An 18,609-nucleotide genomic window follows, 5' to 3' on the forward strand; every position below is an offset into this window, starting at 1 on the left:
TTACAAACGATTTACAGTCGATCGAAAATTCAGTTCACGCAGATTTCTATCATTTATAAAACTATATATATATATATATATAAGAAAAAAGCAAAAAAAGAAAAATACAAAAATTCGTAGCTCTTATTCGTTTCTATAAAATACAAACGAATTCATATAATCCAAATTTTGTATAGTTATTGATTAAATACTGTCCTTCCTCGTTGTTCCTTCTTTCTGTTGGATTTTTCTACAAAATATCCATTGTTTTACTATACTTTATTATTCCGACATCTTGATACCACATTTAAATATTCTATCAATATATTAGTCTTTCGTAAGTCGATCAAATTTTCGATCGACGTATTTTTTTATACACATATACATACATGCATATTCGCACGAAAAGTTTCTTTGTAATAAATATTACCTTGGAATCTAAAAAAAATTCGAAGTTAACTTTGAAAATATTAGTAAATTTGAAAATGATTTCGAACATCGTAACGATTGAAATAAAAAGGCATAATATTAGATAGGAAAATATTTACGTTTTAAGGATCGTGGCTTCGCCTGCTTTCTTCTGGACATATCACCAACACGAACACTTTGAAAAATCGTTGAAGAATCAGAGGAAATAAGTTAGTCCATTCTTGCACTTGTCAAAATAAATCTCACTCTCTGCGCTCCTCGTTTGAAGTCATTTCAGGAAGTAACGTGCGATTTTCCAATCGATATTTTCGATATATTTCCGATAACTAAAATGATATATGAAAGTCGTTGATTGGTTTGAAATACTTGACAACTTCAGTCATATTAATGTAATTATTTTAATAATCGATATAATTATTATAAATAATTATTGATATCAACAAATGGATGAAAATAATACTCGAATTAATTATGTAATTTTTCTCATAAATAGATCTTACTTTTCTTTCTTTCTCTCCATTTTTTTAAATTTGTTCGAATCATTTTGCGTACTTAACCAACAAAATGTAAAATCTAAAATAATACACTCTACGTAATTAATCTTCGATCACTTTTGATATAATTAATATTTAAAAAAAGCTTAATAATTAAACAAACGTTGTATATTAATGAAAATCGTATTCTTAAAAAATGTCAAGGAAGAGAAAGAAATTAAATTACTAACGAAATGATTGCACTTATTTAAAATTGTCGTACATTATAATGAGCAAAGAAGGATGGTGATTGGTCAATGAGTTGAGTAAAAGAATTGCGCGGGAACATATAAACGAGGAAGCCACGTGGTCTCAAGAAGACGAATGAGACATAGCACGTTTTAACTATTTACTAACACATTCGTAAATCCGAACGACCGTCGACAGACGCGCTTGAAAGACGCACGACGAATGATGAGCTTCGTCGGGACTCCTTACCGCCTATGTTCGGAGAACCACTGTTCAATTGATCGCGCAAGCGTCATTGCTTCTCGTTTGTTTTCATCTAACGATAATTATGTTTGTCTCCTTACCTTCGAATAATTTCTATTATTTTCTTTTTAACAAAATAATAAAAAGAAAACAACCGATTAGATATAAATTATTTATAATTAACCCAAATAACAATGAAACCAAAAGTGGCCCATAAATAACCCTATATCATAACCATCTTACCAGTATTAAAGATTAAATCGGAAAACAATAGAAATCATTTCTTTTAAGTATTAATTTATTCGTTTAAAGCCAATATTACAGTTATAAATCAAGGTGGAATATATCTTTTTTGCAGTACGGGACTTAGCTACCAGGTAGCGCGCGTAATGACATTAGTGCACCAACCACTGCACATGTAAATGCATGTGCATTTCACCCTTTTAATGACACGGTAAATGAACTTGTAATTAATCGTTAAACAGGTGTTGCCACTAGAATGATATTAGATAATAAAGTGATATTAGATTATTGTATTTAATTTAAGGTAATATCTGTGCTTTTATTAATTTACATAATTTTTAATAGTTTTTTCAAACATATCTAAATTACTTTAAAATTGAGGTGTAATATGGATGAAAATGCAACAGAAACTTACGACGATGATATACGGGATCAACCAGTGGATTACAGTAAAAAATATGTTGAAAGAAATAGATTAAAGCAAAATCATCTTTTGAACGACATAGACAAAGATCAATCTGCAAATGAGGATATTAAAGAATGCGAATCTGAAACAGCATTATATGGAGATTATGCAGAAACAGATCTTGATCAACCAACAGACTATAGTTTAAGATACGCAGAAAATGATACAGATGAAGACGAGAAACCAACTACGGAATATTTTTCTGGGAGCGTACAAGAAGATACTATTAAAACGTATTGTACAGAAGGTACTCCTTATGAAACACCTTTTAATTTTTCCACTGCAACATCTATGTCTGATTTAAGAGTAGAAGATACAAAAGATAATGATCATGCTAAAAAAACACAGAAAAGAGGACTTGCTGTTAAAGATAAGAAAAGTATATCTTTCGAAGAGAAAAGATCTGAAGAATGTTGCGTGCAACAACGTTTGATGTCAGAAAATGCGGAGAGACAAAAACATATTATTAGTATAAGTACAGATCATATAATTCCTGAAAAGCCAATTAATTTTTATAAAGAAGAAGAATCTAGTAGTTCTTCCTGCGTTAATTCACTCAGTTCTTTTAACAGCGAAATAGCACAATGCAATAATGAATCAGAGATAATATCAAAAGAAAGTTTAGAAAATTCCATCATTAAATCAGAACCAGAAGCAAATAATTCTAACGTAGAAGAATTAAATACCAATAAATTAATCTCTACTTCAATAGACAATAGTCCTGTGGAAATTAAAAATAATTCACGTATTGTCGATAAGGAAGGTATATTTTTTAAATTTATGTAAAGGTAAAAAATTGTTTAGTTTTTCTTTAATATTAATTCTTGATGTTCTTTTAAGGAAAAATGGTAACATTCAGCGGACAAGATTTTTATGCTGAACAAACACCTCTAATGTTTTCACGTTGTAGTTCTCTTGGTTCTTTGAGTGGCTTCGAGCAGCATTCTATACATGATGACCGTAGCTCCATTGTTAGTGATTTTAGGTACATCCTACATGATCTTTGTATGATAAAATTTATATATGTTTATATTATTTCTAGTATTTAATGTATTTTTCATTTAGTCGTAGAACAAGCGGAGTCGTTTCACCAAGCGAATTGCCAGATTCTCCTACTCAAACCGTACCACCTAGCCCTCGAATACAAAATATAAAATCTACAGATTTTATGAATAAAATGCAAGAAGAAGAAGAAGAAGAAGAAGAAGTAGTAAAACCATCACATTCTCATTTATGTATGCAATAATATTCAATATACTATTAGGGTATATATTTTAACAAAAGCATTAATATATATACATACTAACAATTATGACTCATTAGCAAAGCTACTCAAGTTTCCTATTTTTCTATTTCTATATAAATACTAATACAATATATTAAGGATTGATTTGTTCCAGTGTTTCCAAAACATACTGTCAAAAGGACTAGTGTTTTTGAAGACGATATTGCTACTTTTAAAGAAGAATCAACACCAATAGAATTTTCTACCACTACAAGCTTGAGTTCTTTAACTATTGACGATGAAGTGAAAAGTTCTGATTATCCTAAAAGTGAAGATAAATTGGAGGAAATATCAGAACCGGTTCATCAAAATATCGAAAAGGATACATCCTTTGTAAAAGTAAATATTCTTGAAGTTGAAAAACAACCAGAACAAATAAGCGATGGTGACGAAGATGATGAAGATATGCTAGCTGCTTGTATTAGTATGGGAATACAAAATAATAGATATAGACAGTCTTCAAAAACAGAAAGTATTCAAAAACCTACACATTCTAAATCAACAAGCGTCTTAATGCCATGCGATAAAAAGTCACCATTAAACAGATCGCATGCTTGCATTTCCATTTCCCCTGGGGAATCACCAGCTGTTTCGAAAATTTGTAAATCACCAATGGAAATCGTTGTTGTCCCAGATACAGTACATGTTTATTGTACAGAAGATACACCAGCAGGTATCTCTCCAGTTGGTTCACAATCAAATCTTTCTGTCTTATCTATGCCAAGTGTTCCAGAAGATATAGAAAAAATTGAACCAATTAAATCTTCAGAACTTGAATGTCACAGAAATGATCTTTCAGATGAAAGTTATAATCTTTCTGATGAAGATGAAAAAATTCTTGATGAATGCATTCAATCAGGAATACCAAAAGTATTTATGTTATTTCTTATAATGCTTTTGAAAATGCCCCAATATAGTCGATGTTTATTTGTTGTGTTATTTATATAATATTTATCGCTTATAGGTGAGACAAATTACCCCACCTCCTACGAAAAGTATACCTTGTAAAAAAAACCTTAAAACCCTACCACCAAAATTTAATTCATGTGGAACACCTTTGTCGTCTCCTGTTGAATCAACTTCCAATAAAAATCCTGTAATAAATAAACCTCTAAGCCATATATCGACGGAAAATGAAAAGGAATTTTCAGACGATAGTCCCAATCAATCGGATGACGAAGCTATTTTAATAGAATGTATACAATCCGCAAAGGTATTTTCTTCATATGCTTCGACAAAAATTACTAATTTATTTATATATTACTTTACTACTAATATATTTAATATATTTTTTTTAGGCTCGATTAAGGTGCTCACCATTGTCATTATTAAAAGGAACTAGTTGTAAGATATCAAAACATAGAACTCAATGTCCAGTCTCTTTACCTGCAAGACTTCAAGCAGAAAAAGTAAGACTTGCATATCATTAGAATATCCCTGCTACTTGCATATCGTTAGAATATCCTACTTGCATATTATTTTACTTTTTTAGATAATGCGAGAACAAAATACTACTCATTGTGGCTCAGCAAGCGTATTTTATCCTACAGAAGAAAGTTACAGTCCTTCAGAAGAAGAAGAAGAAGAAGACATTATTTTAGCTCAATGTATTCAATCTGGCATGCCAAAAGTAAATGCCTTCTTTCTATTACATATAATATATTAAATAATATTATTTATTTATATTTTTGCTATTGTAGGTGTTAAATGTTACAACAACAAAAATTCAAAGACAAGCTACAACGAAGAAACGAGAAGAGTATTCAAGATCAATCGGATCGTCTAGTAGTTCCACCACTTATCTTCTAAATAATACTTATCCAATTAATGCCTTGTATGCACAGCTGCCTTATAAAAACGTAGAAAACAGCGTTTCCCATTACATCGTTGGAAATTCATCTTGCAGTTACAATAATTTTCCAACGAAAGCATCTAGCAGTAGCTAAGAATATATATTATTTATATATTAGTAAAATAATATCATCTGTCTTACATTAAAAGCAATCAGAAATTCCGAAACATAAATATAATTGCCAACAAATTAGTTGAACTAGGATTAAGATTTATTCAATATTAAAGACTGAATACATTTTACAACGATTAAAAACAATGAACATGTTAACTACAATTTGGTATAAATTTTGTTTCTTATATTCACGAATACCTGCTGCATCCGAATTTATTTGCCTGAGAGAAAAATCATATAAAAAAAAAATAAAAATTTGATAAGTTCTCTTTTGAATAATAAATTTTGGGATGCACCTTATTTAATCCAATTATAGTTTTTCTAAAAGTCCGGAGATTCGTCGTTCTCTATTTAACCTTTATTACCATTGGCTCCAAAGTATTTGTATCCCTGTTGGGGTTAAACAGTTGGCACTACCTAGTACAATTATGTTTAAGTTGGACATGCTAATAAAAATCACTGCAAGCAAATAGCCACGCTCATTCCAGTGTCTACTGAGTGCGGAGAAGGGCCTACCCGGTATTATTGTATCTTCTATTAATCGAGCAAAAGCTCATAGTAATCTTTGTGGTAAAAGAACAAGTAGAAAATTCGGTTTTTCTTTCGATGTTTAAGATTTGACATAGACACTTGTAGTTACTTAGTATATTCTATATTTTGCCTCCTTCCTTTTTATTAAAATGAATTGGAGTTGATTGAAAAAAATCTCGACGTAAGTGTGCAAAATCAAAAGGATAAGGCAACAACTTGAAAGAAGAATTTGCCTTACTTTCCATACGGAATTGTAAAAACACGTGTTACGTTATACGTTATTTGTCATACGTTCATCTTTTTACCAAACAATCTATGAGCCGTCCATAGAAAAACTTGAGCAACATCTCTTATATTTATTAACGATATCAGAATAAAAGACGTAACCCTAGACGAATTTCAATGTGTCTCTCTTTAGTGGATATTTCTCGCGGAGAAACATATAAGTTTACAGAGACTTTTGACAATCATGGATGTTGATTGTCCGATAGTCGGTTTAAAACGATCAAGCAGTGCGCCTATGATTAATGAGATCAGTGCCACAATGTCTGTTACCTCACCCTCTACTTCTGCACCAAGGTATCTATACAATCGATTATTATTTAAACACCTTTATGTAAAGATATTTTTTGGGATTATTTGTATTCCCATTGTTAAACAAATCATTAGATCATTTCTTTTGTAAATATCTTTGACAATTGACAAATGACAATTTCAATGATTTTTCCTTCTATCATTAACTGATATGAGTGGAAATATAGATCTCTTTGACCACTCAAATTTATATTTTATTAAATTTTAATAGACTCTCTCGCGAATCTCTTTTATTTTTTACGTACAAGTTTGAAAATAATACTATGGTTGTACAAAAAATATAAGAGAATTACTTAATTATTTGTTAATTATACATTGAAAAATTGTTATTTAATTGTGGACTGTTTTTTATTATTTTCAGAAATGCTGTATCAACATTTAATGTATTTGCCAATTCACCTCGTATGAGACGATTCAGCGCCAGTGTAAAACTCATTTTTATATATTAAACTTTATAAACTATATTATGATAATGTCAATATTAATTATCTCTTCTTTCCAAGTTTAAATATTTATATTTTATTATTATATATTTCTATTATAGAGTCCATGTAGTATACCACGCTTAACACCAAGAGTTAGTCAATTAAGACAAGAAGAATGTATAGACGTTGCTGGTCGCGAAGCTGCACACGAAAAGGAAATTCACAGTGCGATGCAAATATCTCAGTCATGGGAAGATCTTACTCTAGAAGCAGAAGGCTTATCATTTAAGGATTCAGAATCTCCTTCTCATCTTAATAGAACTGAGCGACAAATAACAAAAAAGATATTAGATCCTCTCGCTTTAAATATATCTGTAAATAGTCCACTATTGTGTTCATCTCCATCGCCTACAAGATCAGGATTAAATCAAAGACAATGTTATTCTCCTGGTATTCACATGGCTACTTTGAAAAATAATTTATCACCTAGTCCAACAAGAAAAGCATTTGCTACAAGGTAAATATTAATTTAATAAGCAAGTAGAATTAATCATTGAGTATTTGATATATTCATTTTCTATAGGCGTAGCCTAAGTCCTATAAGGCCAAGCTGTTTAGGACCTGTTAAACGAAAATTTGAATTAGAAGATACCAGTGTAGATCATCATTCTTATCCTCCTGCTAAACGTACACCGACTTCTTTAACACAAAATTCATTCAGGTAATATTCATAAATAATTTCTATCTTTTTCTTATAAGAATATTTTTTTAATTAAACTTTCATAATTAACTTATACATATATGTTATTTATTATATGCAGGTTAGATACAATATCCAGTCCATTATCTGGAACCATTAGTTCCGTTGGAACTCCTGAATCATTGTCTAGTGCAGATTCGCCAAGTTTTTCTTTTCAACCGATGGATAGTCCTTCGCCAGTTTGTGTTGGTTCTAATAGCGATGATATATTGAATGAAATAAACATGCAAGCCGAAACTATAGACCAAATTGAGACAGATAAAATTAGTCAAGGTAACGAGAGATGAATATAAACAGCTAAAAATTGACAGCTCACAATGTGTCATATTATCTCTTATTCTATGATGTAATATCGACTTAAAATAGTTGTATTAATATTTCTTGCATTATCATAATCAAAGGGAATTTCGTGCTGATTCTCATATATTAAAATTCTAGCAGCTACAGATAAGAGTACCTGCTTTAACTATTTTTCTGTAAATATGAAGTAACTAAAATTATTCTAAACACACGATTAAAGTAATGAAAAAGAACATAATTGAATTATTAGTATAAATATGAATTGAAATGTTTTCAATATTTTTTAATTTTAGTACAATATCCTAGTATTTTTTACAATTAGTGAAAAAGATTTTTTCATATTTTTGAAAATCATTGTTTTACAAGTGTAATATGACAATAGGTATATAAATATAGTGTTATTTATGGTATCGTTTTTTGTCTATGAATTACATACGTGCCACTTTATTAGCTATGATATCCAAATATTAACTTGTATTAATATTTCTGATCCTCTTACGAACCATTATTAACAGCGTATAATTGCTGAATTATTTTAATCATGTTAATTATCTATTCAGTAATATCTGCAATTGGTTCGTTTGCAATATTGAAATGAAATTAATTGCACAGATTGTTTTATCTCTGTTTTTAAATTTGAATTGTTAGCCTTGTTGCCATGTTATGAGCCAAATTTTAATAGACTTACATTAGCTATGATAATGCCATTGTGGTTAGTTAGTCAAAATGAAATAGCTCCATTTATGATTGTATATGCATGGAATGTTTCAGAAACAATGCACTTCCATGATAAAACTGGATTTCGTTTAAACTAAATTAACATAAGAGAAATTGAAATGAAAATGTGTTAAAATATACGATTTAACATTAGTTTATCTTTCATGATATAATATAAACAGTCTTTATGAGCAAGCAAATGCAATATCTAATAACATTAGTATCTTGAGTAATTTTCAACAAATTATGCATAGATTGTCTGAGTAAATTTTCTTGCATTCCCTCTATCCATTGTTATATACCAGTTATAAAAAAATCAGATATTGACAGCGAGAAAAGCAACATTTTTAAAAGGTGTCCTTTTAAAACTCACACCAAAGTTTTAGTTAGGATTCAACTTTGTCACATAAAATAGTTTTAGTTTTGCTTATATTATATCAAATAAAATCTGCAAACACTAGCTTTTTAATTATTATAATACTTTTTTCAAAGTGAACTATATACATAATGTAATTATAAATAATTTGTACCATATTGTTAAATATTTATATTTCAGTAGTTCTTAGAAATACATGCTTTGATTATAATAAGCAACATATGTTTTTCGTCTTCTGAATTAAAGTTGGAAGCCTACGTTATTGTAATAAATTAATAATATTATTATTGTAAAATTATTATTATTTTGATCTAAGCCAAGTTATGAAGAGAGAAGAAGTATTATTAATCATGTTACATCAAATATATTTTTAACATCTTTCCAAAATAAAACAACTTGCATTGATGATCTAATAATGCCTTGTAAATAATATGTATGTTGTTAGCTTAAATATTAAAAGATCATTATTATTAGAAATAAAAATCATATAAAAGAAAATTCATCAATGCTGTTGTTTGGTAGACAAATCAATCTTGTATTATATATTCCCGAAGTCAAAATGAACGCGTCTCAGAAGATACATATGCTTCCTAAGTTTAAGACTGAAATAAATGTTTTATAAGGCACTTTTTTATAAATCAAAATGGCCTTTATCTAATTGAAATATCATGTGTAAATAAAACACTACTTTCTCAATCAAATTCTTTAAAATTGACTAAGTTTCAAATAAATATATATTCATTTATTATATTAATGCACATACCAAGTTTTGTATTAACCCTTTGGTGCATGCAGCTATTAGGTGAAATAATTATTGTACAATTGACTAAACATATTAATGTTTCCTACATATATGATAGGATTAGATAATATATTAATTATGTCGGATATTTTACAAAAAGTATATATCTACTTATATTTAAAATATATATGCTTTAAGTACTGCTATAAAATAATAGCGTCGATTTTCTGTAAAAATAATTCCTTCCGGAAATACTGTTTTTCGATAATAGTTGGTGCGTAAAAATAAAGCTTTTTTAAAAATTCTATAAGTAGGATAAAACGTTTGAACCTTCATCTTTTAAATGATACCTTTGTCATCAAAATCGATTAAAAATTGTCTATTTAATTAACAGGTATTATGATAATTAAATTCAAAATTGGCGCTTAAATTTATAAGTTCGATGCGACAGAAGTGACACCAGTGGCAAACACATCTATTACATTGTCTCTCTCTTGTTAGTATGACAAATGCAACGATACGTATAGTGATTTTCGAAGATTTTTAAATTAAATTTTGAATTAATTCAATTTCATTAAATCACATAATAAAATGTAGTGTATAAATTTTTGAAAATTGTTATTTATCATTAATAATATAATCGAATTTCTCAAAGTGATCTATACCGATCAAGCAATAATTTTTGCAATAATAAGAAACTGGTATGTCACTCTATATTTATCCTTATCTATTTCTAAATTTGCAAGTTGTCTTTTTCCTTTAAGACTTATATTTTTTATCTACATTTGCAGTAATTTTTGCGAATACCTATTGTCATAACAAACAAACAAAAAAAGAAATTGTTATAAACCATTCTAATAAATACACAGAAATAGTAATAATTGAATTTAAAAGAATGTACGCAATTTTAATTTACTTCTTCGTCGTGAGCATTGTCAACGCAGAATGGAATACAAAGGATTATATGAAACGAGAACATTCTTTAATACGGCCTTATCAAGGTTTGTTAATTGAATTTTTTAATATCCATAGAATAGTAATTATTCATTAGATTTTGGTACGCTGTCATTTATATATCATGCATTGCTTTTTTCATTTAAATAATATTTATAGGTTATGATATTAATAAATACAAAAATATATAGTTAGAAATCAAGTGTTAGAATTATCTGACAATTAATATTTTCTAGGTTCTGGCATGACTATTCCTTATTGGGATTTTATGGGTAGTACGATGGTTACAAATAACTATATAAGATTGACATCAGATTTACAAAGTAAACAAGGAGCAATATGGAACTCTGCAGTAAGAAAATATTTTCATATTATTTCTTTTATTTTAAATCTTCGTTTATTATTTTTGTGATTGTTTTATAGCCATGCTATGTTAGAAACTGGGAACTCCAAGTACATTTTAAGGTGCATGGAAAAGAAAAAGACTTATTTGGAGATGGTTTTGCAATTTGGTACGCTAAACAACGCATGAAACATGGTCCAGTTTTTGGAAATATGGATTACTTTCAAGGGTTAGCAATAATACTCGATACCTACAGCAATCACAACGGTCCTCACAATGTAAGTCTACAGAATTTTAATCATTCAATTATAATCAATCATTATGTTCATTATAAGATTAATGTATTTTGTATTTTTAGCATCAACATCCTTATATTTCAGCAATGGTAAATAATGGGTCTTTGCATTATGATCATGATCGTGATGGAACGCATACGCAACTTGCAGGGTGCGAAGCAAAATTCAGGAATCTTGATTATGACACGCATATAGCAATTAGATATGAGAAAGATACTTTAACTGGTAAAATCATAATTATAGGTTTATACAATTAAATAGCGATTAATAGAAATTTTAAATTGTTATCTTTTTATAATACAGTTTCTACGGATATTGCAAACAAAGCGGCTTGGAAAGAATGTTTTTCTGTGAAGGGTATTAAATTACCAACGGGTTATTACTTTGGTATATCTGCAACAACAGGAGATCTAAGCGATAACCACGACATTTTATCAATTCGTCTATTCGAATTAGATTTGCCAGACGATGTAAGTAAATTCTTCTATACATATTACTAGGTATTATTAGAAATATGCGTACAAAAGGTTTAGACATTTGCTAAAGTTTCGAAACTATTATTACGAAAAGAAATGTTCTATTTATACAGCCGAAAGATAACGAGGATAGATCTGCTATCTTACCATCTGCAGCTTTCTTTGAATCGCCACGTGGTAAGATATCTGTGGATATTCAAAAATTAGTTAGAAACCAAATCTAATTTATGTATGTAAATATAAGATAACTTTATTTGCAGAACGTGTGGATGATCCAAAACAAACTCCTGTAAGTGGTATCAAAATGTTCCTTATAATGCTTGTAGGAGCATTAATATTTATTGCTTGCGTTGTGATAGCGATCATGTTATATCAAAAACATCAGGAAAATTCTCGAAAGCGTTTTTATTGATTGATTTATTTTATGGATATTACAATTTACCAACCAATTCATTTGGAATTCTTTTACTCAGGATTTTTCCTGTAACAGGAACGTTTGTAGTGTAATATTTAAAGTATTTGTAAGACTGGTCGTGATAAAAATTGGGTCGAACACGATTAATAATATATAGTGCAATTTTTTTCAGAAAAAAGACTTTTAAATAAAGAATCACACATATGTTAGAGTGATATAAAAAAAAGTGAAATGGTCGCATATGTAAATGATATAAACATTGTAATTGTGAATGTGTTAAGCTATACGATAATTATACTGGACCTAAGTACTTTTATTATATGTAAAGTATTAACAAGTTAATCAGTGTATATATATAAGTTGAATTTAATAAGTAAATATTAGATAAATAATAGGTCAGAAAAAAATAAATATATATATATATATATACATACATATATATATTACTCTTAAACTGCCCGAATAAAATATATACGCTCGAATAGGTAAAGAGTAGGACGCAAGAAATTGTACATTTTAGGTTTATAATGTACGTAAGTGATCATTTAAATTTCTAAAGAAATTTTTTGTTATTTAATCATAACAATAAAATCTATTATATTTTTAAATTACATTTGAATAGAATTGCACTGATTGACTTTGATAATCTTTATATATTACGAAATTACTTGGATATCATTATTTTTAAGTACATGTAATGATTTTATCAGATTAATAAGAGTACATTCATTTTCACGAAAGTATATCTTAAGAAAATGTTACAAATATTATTAGAATATAAAATTCTTTCAAACATATGAAGTATCCATATTCTGGAGTATTCTTGCAAAAATAATAAGTAAATAGTTTATTATTTTATTTTTGGTAAATTATTTATTGGTAATTGTTTTTAAATTATTTTGGGTAAATAATGACGTATTTTATATATTTAATATTCAGTTGAAATTTATAATTTTCTTGATTTTAAATTATGGTATTTGTTTGCTATTCGAATTAAGCATAAGCAAAATATTTGATTGATGTAAATTTTATATTTGTACATAAGTGAAATGAATATTATTGTGTATGAAATAACTATAAGAGTATCTTTCTCTTATAAAACTTTTTTTATATGAAAATGATAAAGAAAACAAAGAACCAAACCAATTGAATAAATGATTATCTTGTTAATGAAAAAAATGTTTAAGGAAGAATGTATTATAATTTGTTGCCAAATGTAAAATAAAATTACCAACGATTACGGGAAATCATGTTTTTCCCTTTTTCCGTTATTAGTATTTTCTAATAATTATATAAATAAACAAAAATCACACATAAAATAATTTTTTAAAAAAGTAGACAATTTTCAGAGTACTGTTTCTTTTTTTTTTATTTATTATAAATTAATTAATATCTGAACAAAAGAATATTAAGGCACTTCTAATTCTATTATATATCTTTTTACTACGTTATCTTTTGTCCATTATTCTCATTGTCTGATATGATACATCTGGTAGTTTCATTGTTTTTATGGACTTATTATTTCTCATTTCTATATTACCTATAGAATTTTATACATTTTTAACATTTACATCGATATAACATTGAATTTTGTTCTCTCTTTATACAGTATTTAATTTTGGGTTTAGGTATTTATAACATTTAAGTATAAATAACTATATCAATACGTTTCTATAATCAATCATGTTAATTACTTCGATGTCTATTCTAAATACATAGTACCTCCATGATCTGCTATCAATACGCTTTTACATATCAATAGATAATAGTTATACAATTTAGTTAATGCGTACTATTATCTTTTAGAAAAATTAAAATATTTCACACACGCAAGTATATTAATTATTTTAATTAAATTAGATTTCAGTATCTATAATCTAAGATACAATGAAACATTGCTGAAATTGCTTATTACGTTTTGTATTTTAGATCAAATCAAATTCATAATTGTTATTTTTTCTAATATTCTAAAAATTTAATAGAAAAATATTAAGCATTTCAACATTTTGTTTCAATGGCAGTAAAGTATATGAATAAATGTCATTCTTAAAATATATATAGTATAAATATATATCTTCACATTTTATAAAATAGATATTTCAGAATAAAATCTGAATTTAAAATAACTGATAAAGGTAACATAAGACATGATTGTAAGATTTAAGTGTGTGCTTAATTATATTATGTTTGTTATTCAACACATAACTATTATAATTTTTATTAAAGACTGGCTATTACGAAGTTTTCCTCATCGAGACGTTAATAAAAAAAAATACTTGTTAATTTTTTGAATACATAGATAGTGCATACTTTCTCAAAAGGAAAAAGTGGGATAATTCAAACAATCTCCAATGAAATTAGAATAAATAGTTCTTTTTCCTGTATAACGAATGTATGAGAATTATTTAAATAGAACAATAGGATTTAGTAGAAAATTAAGAACAGTCTTTATACCAAGCCAAAAGTTATTGACAATTGAACTTAATGTTATGTGATGTTTGTGTCGTTTAAAAGATTTTAGATCAACAGAATGGCAAGCTAAACAACTAATTTCGTCTAATTCAATGTGTGGTTCTCCCCCGCCAAGTAATGATTCTTTTTCTAAACCTGTGTTCGATAGAGTGCCAGAAAACCAAATTTTATCTTGTGGATATACATTTAGACTAAAATTGGTAAACGAGTGATCCGCAATGAGGACAATTTCTGCATTACTTCCCCATATACCGCTTTTCATTTTGACAAAAATTTCAAATTCATATTGATCCCATGCAGGAAAATGACACTTATGCCTTTTCTTTTGAATATTTACAAAGTGTTCACAATTTTTTCTACGTATTTCGTCGTACGAATCACAATTTTCTTTATATGGCTCGCCATATGTACAGCTGAATGTAGTTCTAATACTGTCAGGTAGCATGCGTAATATTGTAGCAATATTGTTTTTAATTGATTTTAATCTAACGTTTGTTACGTAACCTTCCCATGAAATTGGAATGCCTTCCAAGTGAGCACATTCTATTTGTACTTGTGCTTTCGATGATATATCTTCCCACGCAGGTTGATGACAATGATTTTGGTATTGCTCCCACGATAACGTAGATGCAATTTCATATGAATTGTTATCCGAATCTTCTTTATATTCCGTTATAACTTGCCACGATAAAAATATCGCAGCGCTTGTGCCTAAAATGAGCTGAGAAAGAAAAATGATATTAATAATTGAATAAAAGTTTACCATTTTATAACGATATTAATATATTTTAAATATAGAGATAGAATGTATAAAAACCTGGACTACAGTAATGATCCAATTAAATCTTGGGGTTCTTAATCTTCTTATGTACCAAGATGCAATGAATGGTAACCCTCCGAGTATGGCAGTTACAATTATTCTCATTGCTAAATCGCTTTCAGACAAATATTTTGCAGCTGCTATAATTGGCAAAATAATTGAAGCTAAACCAACGATTGGAAGAAAAAGTACTATACCGACTAATGCGAGAGCACCCCTAATTAAACCATACCATGTTCTACTTTGTGAACTAAATATTGCTATTTGCCACCAACTTATGGTAACGCAATGAGGAATCAAAGTTTTATATGTCCCACGCCAATTGTCTCTAGCAGCCATTTTACAGAAAACTGCTGGTATTAACAAATAGAAAACAACACGAAAATTAAGGCAAAATTCAATACCATTACCAACAACATAGGAAGCAAATGTAGGTACTCTTATATCGAGGAATCTCCAACTTTGCGCTACGACAATATCTAATTCGTAAGGATATTTTGCGAGTACATGCACGCAAAAACTAAAGAGAGCTAAAAGATCAGGAAAATTTGATGAATTATTCCACATAAAATTGAGTAATGTCACTAATGTTAAAGTAACAGCAATAATAGTAAATTCGGATTGCGGCGTCCATTGATGAGCTATGACAGGGTAAATCATTAGATTAAGCAATAAAGCGAGAAAAAAATGACCATAGGGCTTTAAATTATTGCAACAAAATTGATACTCTGCCTCGTCGGGATTTAGATTACCACCTGAATAACTGAGGAATAAGCGCGACCAAACACGGAAATTATTCAACTTATGCTTTCTGTGTAACATCTGAAAGGTAGAAACAACCATTACAATGAAAGACAAATAATAGAGTGCCATTGGAATGAAAAGTATTAAACTTTCTGTACCGAACAAGGAATATAACAAAAGTAATAGAAGTATATGCATGTTAGACGCGAAAAGAATTTTTATGATCGGTCTAGTCTTATGACCTATCATCTCTATTAACCAAATATAGAAACACTTTAAGGATGCTAACGGATGAATAAATGGTCTTTGTAAAAGAGGAATGGTAGCTAATTCCATTTCAAGCGAATCTACCATACATAATGTACGAGAAACCATTGGGAGCATTCCATGAGCATAGCTTGTAGCTGCTGATACTAAAGCTGCTTCTGTTATTTTTTCACTTTGATGGCCCATCCAATCTAAAATTATATTAACTATGCATAGAGTAATGCATATTATATTTATCATTAAAAAATATAATATATAAGAATTATATACTTACCATAAGTGACATTGTGTACTTTACTTTCTTCTTTCGTAGATGCATTATCTTCAGGAAGCTCAGTTTTAGTAAATTTATTACTTAAAGCATCATTTAACTTCTCATCTGAAGTATTAGCTGATGACTTAGATGATTGGCAACTACTGAATTTACTACTAGATGGAAATGTCACATCCCTTATACATCTTTGTAATTGTTCAGTTGTAATAAAATCTTCACCGTTTGATAAACTACATATAAAGCAAACAAATGAATATAATCAATGAAGTATTACCTAAGAAGATAAACTCTTTTCTAATAAAAACAACGTACGCAATAGTAATCAGTAGATAATAGAAAAAATTATTGGAAAAATTACTAACTAGGGACGACGATTATCTTGGTCTTCATCTTTACCTAGTAAACATTTCCCTAGCAGCTTTTTTAGCTAGTTTTTCATCTTGTGTCATATCCAAACAGTTTTTGACATCGTAGTAATTGTGTTCGGTGATTCCACGACCAGTAGCTAGACATTGTTTAAGAATTTCTGTTGCCTCTAAATTGCCTTGCTCCGAGGCTTTGGTTAACCAATACACACCCAGTTTTGCATTTTCTTCTTTATCAACGTCCAAATCTTGAATAAAATAATGCAATAATGTATTACGTACAATGCATACATACAATTAGAAAATATAATATATAACAAACCACATCTTTCATCCAAAAGTTGTTTGGCTAAAACTACTTGAGATTCTGGACATCCGTCTTCAGCCATTTGAGACCGTAATCGTCTAAGAGAACCACGTGTTCCATCTAATAAAAACCTGATATTGTCATATTCTTCTCTAACTAATACAATATTAAGATTTAATATATATATACATATATATATATATATATATTATCTATCTCTAGGTAAAACAGATATATTTTTAAATGATTGATTAAATGAATTAAAATCTATAATTAATATCGATTATGATAGATTTATACATCAAGTATTGATATAAATAACATTTGACCTAATAGTTATTGACAGATGTCTAATATTCATGCAACCTTTTTTCAACTACTCCATTAGCTTTTCCAATCATTGTTAAGAGCTTTGCTTTCACTTTTATTTTATTTTATTCTATTCAAATAATTACATTATGTTAAGAAACGTGAAACAAAGAATCACTTGAACAATATTGCTAAACTACTTTTTTGGAACAGTAATTACCACCGTGTAACGTCCATTGTTTTCTACCGGGTCTTCCTGACAATGGCATAATGCCAGCCATTGTAAATGTGTTATTAACAAACTTTGACGGCGTCTGAATCTCTTTTATTAATATTATTTGTCATTTATTATTGTGTTGAAATTACAAACACGTATTTCCTCAAAGATACAAATCTGACCGCCTAAACAATACGACTATCGACAATGTAGGTGACAGAAGGAAAAGCGCATGGTAAATTCTTTCGCGCATGTGCGAAATAATACAATTTTATATATATATAAAACTTATGTTCTTTCATAAAAAACATTGCAGTTTCATCGATACACGTCATAGAATTACGATAGATTGAATGGAAATTATATTTTTTATATAATCTTACAATTTTTTAAAGGAAGTTATTAGAATATCGTATCGATAGGATTAATCGTTTGTCATGGACCAATCAGAGAACGCTTATTATAAAACTGATCTCTGATTAGTCCAATTTCAAACAAGTATTTTATCTGCCAAATTCAAACAGTTTTACATTTTTTAATTATGTATAAATATAACAAATTGTATAAGGATT

At 28.5% G+C, this 18,609-nt stretch overlaps 5 protein-coding genes across 6 annotated transcripts in view; 3 read left to right on the forward strand and 2 right to left on the reverse strand.

The window, feature by feature from the left end:
* Nucleotides 1-1,443, reverse strand: part of LOC122513423 (zinc finger protein 423 homolog) — a 47,994-nt gene extending 46,551 nt beyond the window's left edge. Inside the window, exons 1-2 of the mRNA XM_043629770.1 lie at nucleotides 1,165-1,443; nucleotides 528-734 (exon numbers count right to left, since the gene is read on the reverse strand). Coding sequence (XP_043485705.1) covers nucleotides 528-567 — 40 coding nt within the window. The 5' untranslated portion in view covers nucleotides 568-734; nucleotides 1,165-1,443. The remainder of the gene's footprint in view (nucleotides 1-527; nucleotides 735-1,164) is intronic.
* Nucleotides 1,444-1,535: 92 nt separating this feature from the next.
* On the forward strand, nucleotides 1,536-5,495 carry LOC122513431 (adenomatous polyposis coli homolog). 2 transcript variants are annotated; one of them, XM_043629787.1, is made up of 9 exons: nucleotides 1,536-1,827; nucleotides 1,962-2,845; nucleotides 2,923-3,067; nucleotides 3,148-3,317; nucleotides 3,483-4,237; nucleotides 4,332-4,580; nucleotides 4,666-4,776; nucleotides 4,860-4,997; nucleotides 5,068-5,495. In XM_043629787.1, exons 2-9 carry the CDS (start codon nucleotides 2,005-2,007, stop codon nucleotides 5,311-5,313), a joined length of 2,655 nt encoding a protein of 884 aa, XP_043485722.1. In that variant the 5' UTR covers nucleotides 1,536-1,827; nucleotides 1,962-2,004; the 3' UTR covers nucleotides 5,314-5,495. The 2 variants fall into 2 exon arrangements, with proteins under 2 accessions (XP_043485722.1, XP_043485714.1); XM_043629779.1 differs by lacking the exon at nucleotides 1,536-1,827 and having other exon boundaries at nucleotides 1,927-2,845.
* Nucleotides 5,496-5,583: 88 nt separating this feature from the next.
* On the forward strand, nucleotides 5,584-8,176 carry LOC122513446 (P2R1A-PPP2R2A-interacting phosphatase regulator 1). The gene is made up of 5 exons (XM_043629800.1): nucleotides 5,584-6,443; nucleotides 6,820-6,883; nucleotides 7,003-7,400; nucleotides 7,467-7,604; nucleotides 7,705-8,176. The coding sequence occupies exons 1-5, from the start codon at nucleotides 6,334-6,336 to the stop codon at nucleotides 7,928-7,930; spliced, it is 936 nt and encodes a 311-aa protein (XP_043485735.1). The 5' UTR covers nucleotides 5,584-6,333; the 3' UTR covers nucleotides 7,931-8,176.
* A 2,094-nt stretch (nucleotides 8,177-10,270) lies between these two features.
* LOC122513451 (vesicular integral-membrane protein VIP36) lies at nucleotides 10,271-12,554 on the forward strand. Its single transcript, XM_043629812.1, has 8 exons — nucleotides 10,271-10,479; nucleotides 10,570-10,779; nucleotides 10,969-11,084; nucleotides 11,156-11,353; nucleotides 11,434-11,596; nucleotides 11,675-11,841; nucleotides 11,961-12,024; nucleotides 12,108-12,554. The coding sequence occupies exons 2-8, from the start codon at nucleotides 10,674-10,676 to the stop codon at nucleotides 12,257-12,259; spliced, it is 966 nt and encodes a 321-aa protein (XP_043485747.1). The 5' UTR covers nucleotides 10,271-10,479; nucleotides 10,570-10,673; the 3' UTR covers nucleotides 12,260-12,554.
* Nucleotides 12,555-14,448: 1,894 nt separating this feature from the next.
* On the reverse strand, nucleotides 14,449-18,607 carry LOC122526186 (wolframin). The gene is made up of 6 exons (XM_043649399.1): nucleotides 18,041-18,607; nucleotides 17,527-17,631; nucleotides 17,236-17,452; nucleotides 16,840-17,069; nucleotides 15,552-16,756; nucleotides 14,449-15,455 (listed from the first exon to the last, which is right to left on the reverse strand). The coding sequence occupies exons 1-6, from the start codon at nucleotides 18,099-18,101 to the stop codon at nucleotides 14,664-14,666; spliced, it is 2,610 nt and encodes an 869-aa protein (XP_043505334.1). The 5' UTR covers nucleotides 18,102-18,607; the 3' UTR covers nucleotides 14,449-14,663.
* Between the last annotated feature and the right edge of the window lie 2 nt (nucleotides 18,608-18,609).

Source organism: Polistes fuscatus, unplaced genomic scaffold (genome assembly GCF_010416935.1).
Source record: "Polistes fuscatus isolate 324 unplaced genomic scaffold, CU_Pfus_HIC Scaffold1, whole genome shotgun sequence".
NCBI lineage: Eukaryota > Metazoa > Arthropoda > Insecta > Hymenoptera > Vespidae > Polistes > Polistes fuscatus.

Bases quoted from the DNA above. Each gene is read 5' to 3' on its own strand.
- LOC122513431 (XM_043629787.1), top strand. From the start codon at position 2,005: ATGGATGAAAATGCAACAGAAACTTACGACGATGATATACGGGATCAA. The intron at 4,581-4,665 runs GTATTTTCTTCA...TATTTTTTTTAG, and splicing joins AATGTATACAATCCGCAAAG to GCTCGATTAAGGTGCTCACC. The intron at 4,777-4,859 runs GTAAGACTTGCA...TTACTTTTTTAG, and splicing joins CAAGACTTCAAGCAGAAAAA to ATAATGCGAGAACAAAATAC.
- LOC122513446 (XM_043629800.1), top strand. From the start codon at position 6,334: ATGGATGTTGATTGTCCGATAGTCGGTTTAAAACGATCAAGCAGTGCG. The intron at 6,444-6,819 runs GTATCTATACAA...TATTATTTTCAG, and splicing joins CCCTCTACTTCTGCACCAAG to AAATGCTGTATCAACATTTA. The intron at 7,401-7,466 runs GTAAATATTAAT...CATTTTCTATAG, and splicing joins AGAAAAGCATTTGCTACAAG to GCGTAGCCTAAGTCCTATAA.
- LOC122513451 (XM_043629812.1), top strand. From the start codon at position 10,674: ATGTACGCAATTTTAATTTACTTCTTCGTCGTGAGCATTGTCAACGCA. The intron at 11,085-11,155 runs GTAAGAAAATAT...ATTGTTTTATAG, and splicing joins GAGCAATATGGAACTCTGCA to CCATGCTATGTTAGAAACTG. The intron at 11,842-11,960 runs GTAAGTAAATTC...CTATTTATACAG, and splicing joins AATTAGATTTGCCAGACGAT to CCGAAAGATAACGAGGATAG.
- LOC122526186 (XM_043649399.1), bottom strand. From the start codon at position 18,101: ATGGCTGGCATTATGCCATTGTCAGGAAGACCCGGTAGAAAACAATGG. The intron at 17,632-18,040 runs GTAATTACTGTT...GGTTTTTATTAG, and splicing joins ACAATGGACGTTACACGGTG to ATGGAACACGTGGTTCTCTT. The intron at 16,757-16,839 runs GTAAGTATATAA...ATATAATTTTAG, and splicing joins AGTACACAATGTCACTTATG to ATTGGATGGGCCATCAAAGT.